The 14640-nt window shown below is 50.8% G+C and overlaps 1 protein-coding gene across 1 annotated transcript; it reads right to left on the bottom strand.

The window, feature by feature from the left end:
* Positions 1-494: 494 nt before the first annotated feature.
* STBD1 (starch binding domain 1) lies at positions 495-3884 on the bottom strand. Its single transcript, XM_067557069.1, has 2 exons — positions 3581-3884; positions 495-1835 (listed from the first exon to the last, which is right to left on the bottom strand). Exons 1-2 carry the CDS (start codon positions 3846-3848, stop codon positions 991-993), a joined length of 1113 nt encoding a protein of 370 aa, XP_067413170.1. The 5' UTR covers positions 3849-3884; the 3' UTR covers positions 495-990.
* Between the last annotated feature and the right edge of the window lie 10756 nt (positions 3885-14640).

Genomic DNA, 14640 nt, shown 5'->3' with positions numbered 1-14640 from the left:
ATCCTTCCAGGCAGAAGGACCATTTGTGAGAAAAGAATATTTTTTTTAAACCCAAGTATAACTAAATGATTTCAGTGTTTAAGAGACATTCCAGCCTTGATTAGCTTCCAAAGCAGCAGAGTGCTCCCTCTGTTTTGTTTAAGTGCAAACATTGCTGATTGATTTTCCCTTCCCATTACCCAAGATAACAATTGCAAAGTTCATTTGGAAACCCCTACCTGTTCCAGTGAGAGGAAAGTTACTTATTAAACAGGTCAGGTGGTCGCTTCCAAACTTTGGCCTTCTGTAGATCACCCTGCTAATCGAAGCTTTCAGGCTGGCCAACTATTTCCTTTTCAGGTAGCAGAGTGAGGCTGAGGAAGAAGGAGGAGACTTTATAGCAGGAAAGACGCCTGATTCCAGAAGGTGCAAAGCACCTAGAAGGAAGCAGGTCCAGTTACTCTGAATTAACCTATTCAGACCACGCAGGTTAAGTCAAAGGGTCAAACATGAAGGACTGTCAATCTGAAAATATATTAAGTTTATTGCTTACTTGTACAGTACAATAAATTAAAAACATTTTATAACAAGCCACCAGTGCAGTGTAGTTAGCTACACCTCCTCTTAAAAGCCTTAAGCCAGTCGTACAAAAACCTCATCCCACTGTCCCTTGACCCTCATACAAAGTGAAATTTAGGGTCATGATTTAACTTCACACAAGGAGCTGTCTGAAGTGTTGCTCTTGCTTTCATCTCCTCAAAATGAGACAGATTTTGGTTTGACCTCAATTTAGGAGTATTCTCACATGGAGGATCCCTTCCTAGAGCCATTGCTACTCTAGCAGAGGAAAGATCTGTGGATCAGACAGTTCTAGCAGGGATTGGTATATGATGTACATTAAGGTATACAGTCCAGAGAAGGTTCTACTGGAAACTGGAATAAAATTAGAGGCCCCTGTGCTTCGTCTAAGCATCTTCTTTGCCAGGTCAGTAGCTTCCACTGAGAACCTTTTCAATGATATCCCCACCACTGATGGGCTGTTCTATCTTCATGTTCAGTTATTAGGGTTCTGTTGTTACATTCTTCCCAACGTGTGACCTTCCTATTCTCCACCAAAATGAACTTCCACTCTATTTTGGTATCTGCTGGTAAGATAATGGTGTCAGACCAGAACCCCTCCTTGTCACACTTGAGTGGTACATAATTGTGCCACTGACCAAGACACTCATGGTCACCAGTGACAGCAATCAGCTGAGCATCAGTGTGCGTGAGGTAGTGCACACGGAAGTTCACATGGATATTCTGAGGCATTGGGGGCACAGCTGCAACCCTCTTCGCTTTTGAATCAGCCTCAAGGAAGTCTACCTGCTCCAATTCTTTGTTGCCTTGGCCGACACTGGCGTCAGAGTCATCGGCACTGCTGTTTTTACTAGCATCTCCCCAGGCTGAATGTTCAGGAACAACTTCCCAATCCTCATGATCAACCAAGTCCTGACACTCAAGTATCTGATCTGGCAGTTCATTTTTGTCTTCATGCACACCACTAGAAGGAGATGCTTCTGCCAAAGAGTCCATACACTGTGCCTCACCCTCCTGTACCTTTAGTAGCTCTGATTCTGCTGTAGAGGAACCAATAGTTTCACTTCTTAAGAATTCACTGTAATTCATTAGAGGAGTGGTAGGTTCTTTGACCAGTGATTCTGTTTCAGGAGATTCTCCGGGAGCATCATCACTTTGAGAGGAGACCTGTTCACTTCCTGGTGTAGTTGCCAGATTCTCTATGGGTTCCGGAGGACTGGATAGGACACTGGCCCTGGTTTCCAACAGGCCACAGTCACTGTTTTCCAGGAGAGGCTCTAATTAAAAACACAATATTAAAAGATTTAGTTAACCAGACAGAAAGCCTCTTAGTTTCAGTGTTAGACAACTGAAAGTGTTCACGACTCACAAGAGTGAAGTTAGTTTCTAGATGTTGCTGTTTGGATTTGCTAGACAATTCTTTTAATAATTAATGCAAGTTACACATCCCTGGTACCACAGTTACATTAGGCAAGAGTTCATACAACACAAATTCAGTAATCAAGTCTTAAAGAGCAAGGACAAACTTTGACCAGTACTCCATGCCACACCACCTCATAAACCTCTGCAAATCAATATATTTACTACACAGCTGTAGCCTCAGAAAGTTCAAAGCACCCACTGTGCTTGTGGGAGTCCCCTCCTTTTTGACTTTCAAGGGTCATGTATTCACAACCAGACAGATAAGTAAACCTGTCTGACATGCAGGTCCAGAAGCACTGAATAGTTCTATTTACTATACAAAACCACAGAAGGTTTTCCTACCACATGCATGAGTTAGCAGTACTAGAGTTTGCCCCTCCCACCTGCCATGCTTTTGGTTTTCTAGCCAGAAATATGGTTCCTGAAATCATCTCTAGCCCATTAATGCCAAACCCTCCCAATTTCCAGTGGCTTCAGATTTGTTTTTTGGTTGTGGGACTTTTTTGAAGTGCAGGCTACAGAAGTGTTCTGGAGCAGGGGTTCTCAAACTTTTTTGGCTGGGACCCCCTTTGAAAATATTTCAGGTTTTGACAACCTCCCCCCCCAAAAGTGATAGCCTGGCATGTGGGGGGGGTGATATTTACTGGCATGTATGGGGGCTGACATCTCATGACACCCCACATAATAACCTCAGGACCCCATTTGAGACCCCCTCGTCTAGAGGATTGTTAGGGCCACAGTCAAGGGGGTCAGCTACGCTTCCCACGTCCAGAATTGAGCTGCTCTAGATTATCCACCCCAAAAGTGGGGAGCCCAGTGATCTCTGTGTTACAGCAGCAGAGCTGTTTGGGGCCAAGCCCCAGCACGCCTGCCTGGCCCACCATGTCTGCAGAGGCGTGACACAAGCCAGTTCGCAGCTGGTTTCCAAGCAAAGCCTTTTTTTTTCTTTCTGCGCAGAGGCTGCAGGGCTCGTGCACAGCCAGGGGCCAGCAGCGCCGAGCCACCCCCCCGACTGCTAGCTGCGCCAGCCAGAGTTATTCCCTCACCCCCCTGCTGTCTAGCCGGGCAGAGGCCAGGCGAATGGGCACCGGCACCGCTCTGCAGCCCCGCTGCCCTATCTGCCCCCCAGCACGGAGCGGGCTGGGCACTAGTAGAGGACGGGTGGGGTCCCCCGCCCCGAGCGCCCGGCAGGGCAGGGCAGGCCTGCGCTCTGCGCCACGGCCGCCTGGCTCCCTCCCAGCGCCGCACTGCAGCAGCCCAAGGGGAAGGTGGCCCGGCCCCCCCGAGCTCCGGGCACGGGGAAGAAGCCAGAGCGCCGGCAAGGGAGGGGGACAAGGCCACGGGAGGCAGAGTCGCGGGGCGAGGAGCGAGCACCCGCTTCGCCTGCCCAGTGCCCAGCCCAAGGGGCGGCACCCGCCCTGCCTGCAGGGGAATGGCCGGGCGGCTCCCCGCTGCCCTGCGCCGCGCGGCCGGGCCCGGCCCCAGAGCCCCGCGGCCGGGGTTCACCCATCGTCGGCAGCGCCCCTGGGCGCGGGGAAAACCCCGGCTCGCCCCTTGCCCGTGCCCCGGGAGCGGCGCCGCACCCTGCCCCGGGCGGTACCTGTTGCTTCCGGCCCGGCTTCGCGGTGCTCGGCGCCGGCTGGCGGCTCCTGGCAGGGGGCCCGGCTGCTGGTGTCCCGCTGCTCCGGGTCCGCGGGCGGCTCTTCCCCGCCCCGGCCGTACCAGAACCAGGCGAGGAGCGCGGCCAGCAGCCCCATCAGCAGCGCCGTCCACAGCCCGGCCAGCGGCTCGCCCGCGGGCTGCGCCGGGGAGGCCGCTTCCAGCCGCGGGGGAGGCTGCTGGGGCAGCGGCGAGTCGCCTTGAGCCATGGGGGGAGACGCGTGAAAGGCCAACCAAGCCCCCGGGCTAACACCCGAGCCGCCTTATATATCTGCCCAGATCCCGCCTGGGGCTCGGCTTCCCACCCCACCCGGGCCGCGGGGAGGAGCCTTCACTTCCCGATCGCTAGCCGCGGCCGCCGCGCGGATGGGATTGGACTGGAGCTGCCCCTGGGCACGGCCACGGCCACTCAGTGCAGTTAACAGGAGTAGCTGGGGGCCCCCGCTGTCTTGATCGCCAGGCAGATCCTGCCTTCCCTGAGCCGCAGGTATTCCCCCCGCCCCACCGATATCCCTTGAAAGCCTTGTTTTAAATCCAAGGGGCTTTCTGCCTTCGTTTTGAAACGTCATTAAGTTAGCTGGGTATTTTGTTTTTTAATGTTCAGCTCCTCCTGTGGAAAGCCCCTGGGCTGGGATTGGAGAGATCGGGCCGTTGCTTTTTGTTGTGACTTCTTAACCCAAGTTTGGGCAAAGCAATTTATTTCCCTTGGAGCTGGGTCCCCGCAGGAAAAGCTGCATATAAAATACTCCTGAGAACTGCAGGGAAGTTCAGATTCCAGGGCTGGTTCCAGCAGAGCTGGGAGCCCTGAGTCCTGCGAAGCCACTGGGTGGTTCAGAGTAAAACCGCATTCCCAGGCCAGACCAGCTAGAAGAAAGTCCCGGAGGCCCGGGTGGGGGGAGGAGGTAATGGCTAAGTTTTTCAGAAATGGCTGCCTAAAGTCAGACTCCTAGAGCAGGGATACAGGAAAAAAAAGAGAGAAAGAGAGAAATAAGGGAAATGTTGTATATTATTAAACTAGAGGTGGGCCCAGGTTGCATCTGAATCCAAACCCCTCAGATCTTTGAGAAGTTCAGATCCAGTTAAGAATGTCCCTGTTTGGACATGCCTCTGTGCAAGGAATTTGAACTGGAACACTGGATTTTAGTCTCTTCAAACTTGGAGATAATGTGGATCCAGATGTAGATCCAATCTTTGCTGCATGGGTCCATCTCTACACTGTCAATTAGTGTTGCTTTCTGCTGCTCTTCTCTCCAAGATTTATTAGTGTGGAAAGCCAGGGAACAGAGCCCCCTCTATTTTTAGCCATACCACATTCTTTTCACTTTTTCCTGGTTCTAAACACAGTAACTCTCCAGCTTGGAAATACATTTTACATCAACTCCTCTGCATGTAGTTGTGAGTGGTGCAGTCTCATTTTCTTGAATCTATGTGACACTCTATCAATCTTAGTTAGCAGCTTTAAGATCTTTGGGTGGCTCTTAGAGTGCTCTCCAGGAAATTAACAAATACTGCTCCAGCTTCTCTATGTCCCCCACACTTTAATAATATGACAGTAGTGCTACAGCCCTAGTGTCAATAAATGCAGCTCCATTGACTTCCGCACCCACTTATACTAGGGCTGAATTGGCCCTTTGGAATGTAAACAAAGAAGGTTTAAAATAGAAATGTGAAAGTCCAGGTCATTTAAAGACTTTCTCATTCCCTTTTCCGCTTCCTGTCATTTTTTCCTTTTCTGGTTTGTTTTTCTCCCCCTCCCTGTTTATTTTCTTGTCACAGTCAGGTAAAAGCTGGTACCAAATTTTCAGTTCTGCACAACAAAGCAGCAGCAGAAACCAGAGGCAGCAGCAGCAGCAAATTACAAGGTGTTTTTTAATTCAAGGGATAATTCTAAAATGGAGAGCTGTGTCGTGTAAAAACTATATGCTAAGGACTTGAATTGTTTCTGTATGTTGCCACCCCTATACACTTATGGTTGATGAAATGATCACCACCATATTTCATGAATGTTAATTCCAATAACTCCTGTAGTATTATGATTTATATAGATATTTCTTAGCAGGTGAGAGTTAAAGCTGATTAGTTTGTTTTTCTACCTGCAAGTACCGTTGAGTACTGGTTGGTTTTGTTTTCTTGTTTCTTTTAGAAGTCAGATCAATGTATTGCTCTTTTTGTAACTTCCGCATTGTACACTAATGCTTACAATTGGATTTCTTAACATTGTATTGCACTTCCTTTTGTGTTCTGCTTTGGAGCGGTTTTTTTTTTTTTTTTTTTTGGCTTGGTAAGGATTTCAGATCCTATTAGCACAGATTAGATATGACAATTATTTCAATTTAATTTAATTTTATTAGCCAGTTTGGGGCCTCTTGAAGTGGTGGGGATAGATTTTAATGCAGGATTAAAGGATTATACTGTTAAAGATTAAACTGGCAACTCAGGTAACTCAGTCTAAGAGTTGTGATTTTATATTGTAGATCCTTGATTCTGGTATGGCAGTCATTAAAAACTGGTATAATAACTCTATATGCCTTAAACTATTGATTAGCACCAGACAAAGAATTTGGAAAGATATCTACATTCAGTCAAGGGAACTAATTTTTAAAATCCATTCTTTTTATCTTTAGCTAATTGTTGTAATTTGATTTCTAAAACCTATTAATAAGATCTTATTATCAGCTATCTCATTAGAAAAGAGAATGGCTAATTGGATGTCTGAGAGAATCTATTTTCAGATAAAGTGTTCTTAATCTTTTAGTGTCATTGCTTCAGAGGACGAAAAATGTCATTTACATTTATAGAAGCGCAAGTGTACAGTCTTCATAGTGGCTGAAGTTCCCTGAATGTCTGCACAAACACAGTGAGTTCATAATCTAAAACAAATTTTCCCTTCTATACACATGACATGTGTTTACTAACTTGGACAACTTCACTGAGAACCTAGTCCAGCAAAGCACTTACGCACATGCTTAACTTTAAGCATGTACTCAAGTGCTTTGCTGAATGGGGTGAATTTAAGCACATGCTTAAAGTTAAACACATTCTGACTTAGAACCTGAATGGGAAGAGCCGCAGAGCTCGGGCTTCCCTGAGCATCCTCTCCGTTGTTTTCTTTTTGTACGTTGTCTTTGTTATCACTGTCTGCACTCAGAGGAGAGATGTGCATATGCAGCTTTGCCTTGCTACTTAAAACATGTTCCTCAAAATTACAATACCATGAGATCTGTTAATTTGATATGGCCCCCAAATACAGCGCATGTAATTAATCCCTTGCTGTAGTTGGTTGCCACTTCCCTTTTAGATGTCTTTGAATATTTCTATTATCCTGGTGGTTTTTATGTAACTATATTATTTGAATCTGGAGGGTTCATGAATTTTCGTTAAAATAAAGTAAGTGAATTATAAGGGAGCGTTGTTCTGACTCATTTTATCCCTGATAGTTAACGAAACATTACATAGCCGGATGCCTTTCACTTCTGAAGAATATATTGCCACTGAATATTTAACACCTTGTGGGGAAAAAAAGTATATGAAGGAAAAAGGAAAAACTAATGGGTTAAATTCACCAGTAATGAAAGTGTATTCCAGGTATACTTTATGTGCAATTGTTGAAGTGTCAAGGCTACTGTTGAGGATGAATTAAAAAGAACTAGACTGACTTTCAGCTACCAGACTTAGTTTGCTGAGCTAGCAATTGGAAGAAAAATATATATTTTATTTGTAAACTGAGCAAATCTGATATAGTGTCACTGATAAGCAATAAACATGGAACTCTATAATGCTGTATTTACAGAATCACTTTTCTGAATAGCTCCTCACATAAAGCTGCTATCTAGACATTTTGCTGATGAAAAGTAAGACTGGAAAAATAGTTTTTCCCAATAATACTTTAGAAATCACATTTCCAAGTTGTAATACGGTAAATGCTAGCAAATGTATATACCGGTAGTTAATTCAAGAGATATTAAAGCAATTGTTAAATTGCACACTTCTCCTTGTTCTTTTTTGTTTGTGTGTCTGTGTTTAAATAATAGAGCTTATCATATGACATCTTTCAAACTCCCTGACTCCAATGGGAAAGTTGATTCTTCCAGGTTAGTCCTGTAGGCTCTGTCTGCAGTAGGGACATTTCTCAATGATTTCTCCCCGTTCCTCACATCAATGCAGCTGAAATGGTGCATGCAACACGAGAGTTATTGAGTGAGAATAACTATCACTTTTTTGTTGATACTACAACAGAAACCTTTGGTTTAAAGCAGCTGCTTATTTGAAATGTACCGTTAATGATAAGAGCTTCTGATTCATAAGTGCCCTATGTCTGCACTATAATGTACTCCATTGCCATTCATTTTTTTTAAAGCAGAGTTTAAATGACATAACCACCTGTTTGTTACTGTCAAGATGAGTCACCTGCTGTCTCCTGGAATCGCACCCTGCCCCTGAGTGAGATCCTGCAGATAATCTCCCTCCCAGCTGGGGATCACTTCAGGAACTGCTCCAGGATTATATCTTCGTGTTCTGGGAAGCACTTTTCAACATATTTATTCCTGCAACCTCTGACCCATGCTTCAGAACTGGGCCTGAAGCCAAGGGGCTGGCTCACCCTTGCGTTACATTTGGAGCCAATGTAATGCCACTGATTTCATTGGTGGGAATCTGACTCCTGCTAAAGCCTCTGTACACTACTCTGTGGAAGCCCTGCAGCCAGCCAGCCAAGAGTTCCCATAGTGCAGGCACAGCCTAGAGCTCCCATAGGCAGCCCTACACAGGCTTCCTTGAAAACTCTGGCCCCAGGATGGGCAGGGAGTCCCTAGTATATATGCTACAGGAATCTAGGCTGCTGTGGATTTCTGCCCATAGACACCCATGGGGTGGAACCTTAAAGCAGAGCAGATCCTGGTTGCTCTAATTTACATTGGTGGCCGCAGCGGCCCACAGAAAATCCCAGCATAGAGAGAGCACAATGCAGGCTTAAAGACACCTTTGCCTCCACTCCCCTTTGGTTGTAGCATCTGTGTTGCACTTCCTGGACACACAACACAGAATCCCAGCCAAAGTGCACTAGTGTCACTCATGGGGTATTCAGTGAGGATACGTCAGCAAACCTACCACAGATAGATAGTTAAGTCGGCAGCCCAGAGAGTCAGGCTTCCCCCTCTGTCAGAGCGGGAGAGTCATACTCCCCTCATCTAGTTCCATTGTGAGCTCCTTGGGGCAGCACATGTTTTATTCTACATTTGTACAGCACCTAGCACCATAGGGCCCCTCAGTCTTGATTGGAGCCTGTAGACACTACTTTCATACACATAATAAATAACTGTGGCATGCTGGTTAGAACTCCTAACCATCAAAGTGAAGTAGAGGTGAGCTGAAATCTTTAGAAAACAAGGTTACTTACCAGTAACTGATGTTCTTCGAGATGCGTTGTTCATGTCCATTCCAATATAGGTGAGTGCATGCCACCGTGCATGGTTCCCGGAACTTTTTTCCCCTTATCAGACCCTGTAGGGTCAGCTTAGGCGCCCCCTGGAGTCCCGCGCACATGCTGTGGTATATGAGGCACTGCCAGCCCTATGGCCCCTCAGTCCCTTCTTTCTGCCAACTCTGGCAGCGGAGACGGGGGTGGGTTGTGGAATGCACATGAGCAACACATCTCGAAGAACAGCAGTTACTGGTAAGTAACCTGGTTTTCTTCTTCAAGTGCTTGCTCATGTCCATTCCACTATAGATGACTAACAAGGAATAACTTTGGAGGTGGGTAGGAATTACTGGTGAGCTGCCCTCAGCACCGCTCTGCCAAATTCCGCGTCCTCTCTCGCCTGCTGAACGATGGCGTAGTGGGACATGAAGGTGTGCACTGATGACCAGGTGGCGGCTTTGCAGTTGTCCTGCAGGGGCACTCTCTCCAGGAGGGCCACAGAGGAGGCCTGAGCTCTGGTTGAGTGCGCTGTGATGACACCCGGAAGCAGCACATTCGCCTGCTCATAGCAGCACTTCATGCAGAATGTAATCCATGCGGAGATTCGCTGTGTGGAGACCGGTGATCCTTTCATCCGGTCTGCCACTGCGACAAAGAGCTGTGTCGATTTCCAGAACGGCTTTGTCCTCTTGATGTAGAAGGCCAGGGCTCGTCTCACGTCCAGCGAATGCCATCTCCTCTCCTCCTCCAAACCATGTGGTTTGGGAAAAAACACAGGGAGAAAAATATCTTGGTTACAATGAAATTGGGAGACCACCTTGGGCAGGAAGGCTGGATGCAGCCTCAACTGTACCTTATCCTTATAGAATATAGTATAAGGGGGCTCCGAGATCAAGGCTCTAATCTCGGAGACCCTCCTAGCTGAGGTAATGGCCACCAGGAAGGCTACCTTCCATGAAAGGACGAGCAGAGGGCATGAAGCCATGGGTTCAAAGGGGGGCCCCGTGAGTCTAGAGAGGACCAGGTTGAGATCCCAGGGAGGCACTGGATCACAGACCTGCAGATAAAGCCTCTCCACCCCCTTGAGAAACCTGACCGATATGGGGTGGGAGAACAGCAATCTTCCCTCTAGCAGGTGATGGAAGGCCGAAATGGCCGCCAGGTGGACTCTCAGGGAGGCCAGCACCAGACCCTGAAGCTTTAGCTGGAGCAGACACTCCAGGATTGCCTGGATAGGAGAGAGGCTCGGCAGAATACCCCGGGACTCCACCCAGCAGGTAAACTGCTTCCACTTAGCCCAATACATGACCTATGTAGAAGGTTTTCTGCTGTCTAGCAGGACTTGTTGGACCTGCACCGAGCAGGCTCTCTCCCCCTCCATCAGCCACAGAGACTCCAGGCCATGAGGTGCAGGGAGTCCAGGTCCAGGTGTAGCAGGGGACCACAATCCTGGGAGAGAAGGTCGTGCCATCTCGGGAGCTCCAGGGGCGGGGCGATCGACAGGTCCATCAGCATACTGAACCAGTGCTGTCTCAGCCAGGCCAGGGCGATGAGTATCACATGCGCCCTGTCCCTCTTGATTTTCGAGAGAAGTTTGGGCAGGCTCAGCATGGGTGGAAACACATACATGAGGGTCCCAGTCCATTTGATGAGGAACGCATCGGATATCAAACCCGGCTCGCGACCCCAGAGTGAGCAGAACCTCGGGCACTTCTTGTTCCAGGACAACGTGAACAAGTCCAGTTGGGAAACACCCCACTTGCGGAAGATCAAAGTCACGACCTGCAAGTGCAATGCCAGTCGCGGAGGGGTAGAAACGACCTGCTGAGGTGATCCGCCTTGTTGTTCCTCACCCCCGGGAGGTGAGAGGCAGTCAAATGGAAGTCGTGCCTCACGGCAAAGTCCCATAGACTTTGCTTCCTGGCAGAGGGCCAAGGAGCATGCTTCCCCCTGCCTGTTTATGTAAAACATGGCTGCGGTGTTGTCCGTCAGCACCTGCACCACCCTGCCCGTCAGGAATTGGAGGAACATCTTGCATGCTAGTCAAATGGCCCTGAGCTCTTTTACATTGATATGCAGGTGTCTTTCCTCCCCTGTCCAGAGCCCCTGAGTGCCCAGGTTGACGCTGATGTGGGCTCCCCATGCGAGGCATCGGAGATCAGGGTGACCGACGGGGCCAGGTCTCTGAAAGGGACATCCCTCATCACTGCCCTGGGAGTCCACCACCAGTTTAGGGAGGCTAGGACTGGTGGGGGAACCGTGACCACCCGGTCCAAAGGGTGACTGCTCAGCACGTATGCCGAGGCCAACCACACCTGAAGCAGTCTGAGTCTCAGGCGAGCCAGCCTCACTACGTACGTGCAGGCTGCCATGTGGCCTAACAGCTGTAGGCAGTGCTTGGCTGTTGTCGTGGGGCACCGGTGCAGCTGGGCGATAATCGCTGCCATAACCTCTAACCGAGGTTGTGGGAGGAAGGCTCTGGCCTGGGAAGTGTCCAGGGTGGCCCCAATGAATTCTATGCGCTGCACCAGGGTTAGTGTTGATTTCTGCTCGTTTTTGAGCAGTCCCAGCCTGCTGCATGTGGAGCAAGTAAGGGTCACACTGTCCTGCATGTGGGACCTGGACCTGCCCTTGATTAACCAGTCGTCCAGGTAAGGGAAGAGCTGCACACCTCTGCGCCTCAGGTGGGCAGCCACTACCACCATGCATTTGGTGAACATCTTGGGGGCCGACAAAAGGCCAAAGGACAGGGCTTTAAACTGGTAGTGGGAGCCAGCCACCATGAAACAGAGGAAACGCCTGTGGCTGGGGAGGATGGACACACGAAAGTATGCATCCTTGAGGTTGAGGGCGGCATACCAGTCTCCTGGATCCAGAGAAGGAATAATGGAGGCTAGGGAGACCATGCGAAACCTGAGTCGTTTGATGTATTTGTTTAGACGACGCAGGTTTAATATGGGTCTCAGACCCCCCTTCGCCTTGGGAATGAGGAAGTACCTGGAATAGAATCCCTTCCCTTTCTTGTCTTGGGGGACCATTTCCACCGCTCCCAGGTTGAGGAGGGTAACCACCCCCTGCAAGAGGAGTTGCTCATGAGAGGGATCTCTGAAGAGGGACGTGGAGGGTTGTTGGGTGAGTGGTGATGCAAATTGTAGGGCATAGCCCTGAAAGACTATCCCGAGGACCCAACGGTCCGACGTAATGCTTACCCATTCTGCACAGAAGGGTCCTAATCTGTCCAGGAAGGGTCGGGGCAGATCCAGGGAGATGGTAGGGGCACCACCCTCAGGCGCACCATCAAAATTGCCCCTTTCGATTGCCCAGCCCCTTGGGGGGGCCCTTGCTGGGAGGCTAAGGACGAGCTAGGGGGCCGATTTTGCCTTCCAAACCCCTTATTTCTGTCCCTGCCCCTGTGGGGCTGGAAGGGCCTAGGCGGGGGCCTTGGTTGCTGCTGCACCTGGGGCCGTGCCTGCCGCCTAGAAGCCTGGGGCGAGTACAGGCCCAGGGAATGAAGCGTGGCCCTAGAGTCTTTAAGGCCTTGCAGCTTCGCATCAGTCTTGTCTGAAAACAGGTCTGACCCGTCAAAGGGGAGGTCCTGAATGGACTGCTGCACCTCCTGCGACAGCCCCGAGGACTCCAGCCACGAGCACCGCCTCATGGCAATGGTGGAGGCCATTGCCCCACTCGCCAAGTCTGCAGCATCGCTGGATGTTTGCAGTGCCGCCCTAGCCACTGTGATCCCCTCATCCAGGACCGTGGCGAAGTCTGTGGCCTGGTCTTGGGGCAAAGCCTCAGCAAACCGTCTGAGGGAGTCCCATAAATTAAAGCTGTACCTGCCCAGCAGGGCCTGGTGGTTGGCAATTCTAAACTGCAGGCCTGCAGTTGAATAAACCTTTCTCCCAGACAAGTCCAGTTTCTTATTGTCCTTGTTTTTGGGAGTGGACCCCTAATACCCTTGCCTGTCCCGCTGGTTGGCTGCATCCACCATCAGGGTTCCTGGGGCCAGGTGGGTGAACAGAAACTCAAACTCCTCGGCCGGGACATAGTACTTTTTCTTGGCCCCCCTTAGATGTAGGGGTGACCAAGGCAGGGGTTTGCCACAGGGTCTTGGCAATTTTAAGGACTCTGTCATGGATGGGCAGAGCCACCCTTGCTGGGCCCTCTGCCCACAGCACGTTGAAGAGGGTATCCTCTTCCTCCACTAGTTCTTTGACCTCTAGCCCTAAATTAGAGGCCACCCTCTTAAGCAGCTCCTGGTGTGCCCTGAAGTCCCTCAGTGGCGCCATGTGGTCCCTGGAGGCTGCCTCGTCTGGAGAGGAGGACTCCCCCCTGGCGACTGGGTGCACCTGTGGAGGGTCCCTCCCCTGGGTCCGATTCCTCATTCGAGGAATGGTGTTTACAGGGTTCGTCCAGTGCAGGGGGCGCAGACTGTACCCCCGCTGATAGGACGGACAATGGCCCCGTCCCATCTGGACGCCCCATGGGCCCCAATAAGGCCATTGCCATTGACCCTTTGGCCAACCAGGGGCTGGCTGCGGCACCAGCTGAGGAGTCTCATGGGGGTGTCAGCTGGTCCCAGGAGTGTCCCTACAGCTGCCCTTTCAGGACCACGAGCCAGCGGAGCTGTGGTGCCTAGCTCGCCTCCAGCCCTTGGTGCCACTCCATGCCGGGGACTGTCCTCTCGCCGCCTCCAACGTGGAGGATGACAAGGACCGCCTCCACCTCTGCGATTGGTGCCAGCAAGCAGCCGCACACTCCGAAGAGCTCGATGTCATCACACGCTGTCTCGGCACAGATGACTTTTTGTGCCGTTTGCCCTTATGGGAACGGGAGTGGTGCTGCCAGGAGCTTTGCGGTGCTGAACCCAACTCCACTGACCGGGTTCTGCATTCCCATGAGGGCGACCAGGATCTGCACCTTTGGTGCCGGGCTTCCTGCCGGTGACTAGGCTGTCTAGTTGCAGGTGACTTTCTCGGTACCGGGGATTGGGAACTGGAACTGTCTCCCCACTGCGAGACGGGCCGCGAGGGGTGCCGCCTTGCCTGCGTTGCCTCTGCTGTCAGGGACCGAATTCAGTGCCAAGGTGAGGATCAGCTCGACAAGATGGACTCGGAGCTGCTGTTAGAGGAGCGTCCACGCTCTACCCCTGGTGGCCCTCCGGCAGGAGACTTTTCCACCCCTGCCAGGGATCTCTACCGCTCTTTGGGGGGACCCAACGTGGGCTTGCTCCGGAACACCAACCCTCTCTCCCTCGACAGAGGGGAGGGCGGAGGTGGCGTAGGCGAGGCCATCAGGGTTCTTGCTGCCTGAAAAGCCTCCGGTGTCAACGGTGTCGGCAGGGGTACTCCCCCATCCCCAGGAGTCGGGGGAGGCTCCCTGCTCGGAGATACAGGCACCAGCGGGGACTCGTCGGGCTATGGCTGGTGCATCTCCACACTTGACCCTGCCCTTACCGGCGGTGCAGGGAAGCGTCTGTGCTCCATGCGCTGCCGCTGCTTCTTCCTCAGCACCAGGGATGCCTCTCTGCGCCAAGTCGATGCTGGTGCCAGCGGTGCACTCTGCACCAAGGAGACGCTCGGCGCCAA

Source organism: Emydura macquarii, unplaced genomic scaffold (assembly GCF_026122565.2).
Source record: "Emydura macquarii macquarii isolate MOO-44397 ecotype Brisbane River unplaced genomic scaffold, CSIRO-AGI_Emac_v2 contig_1790, whole genome shotgun sequence".
Lineage (NCBI taxonomy): Eukaryota > Metazoa > Chordata > Testudines > Chelidae > Emydura > Emydura macquarii.
Note: the sequence above shows the minus strand (reverse complement) of the source record. Positions and strands in the feature narration are given on the sequence as shown.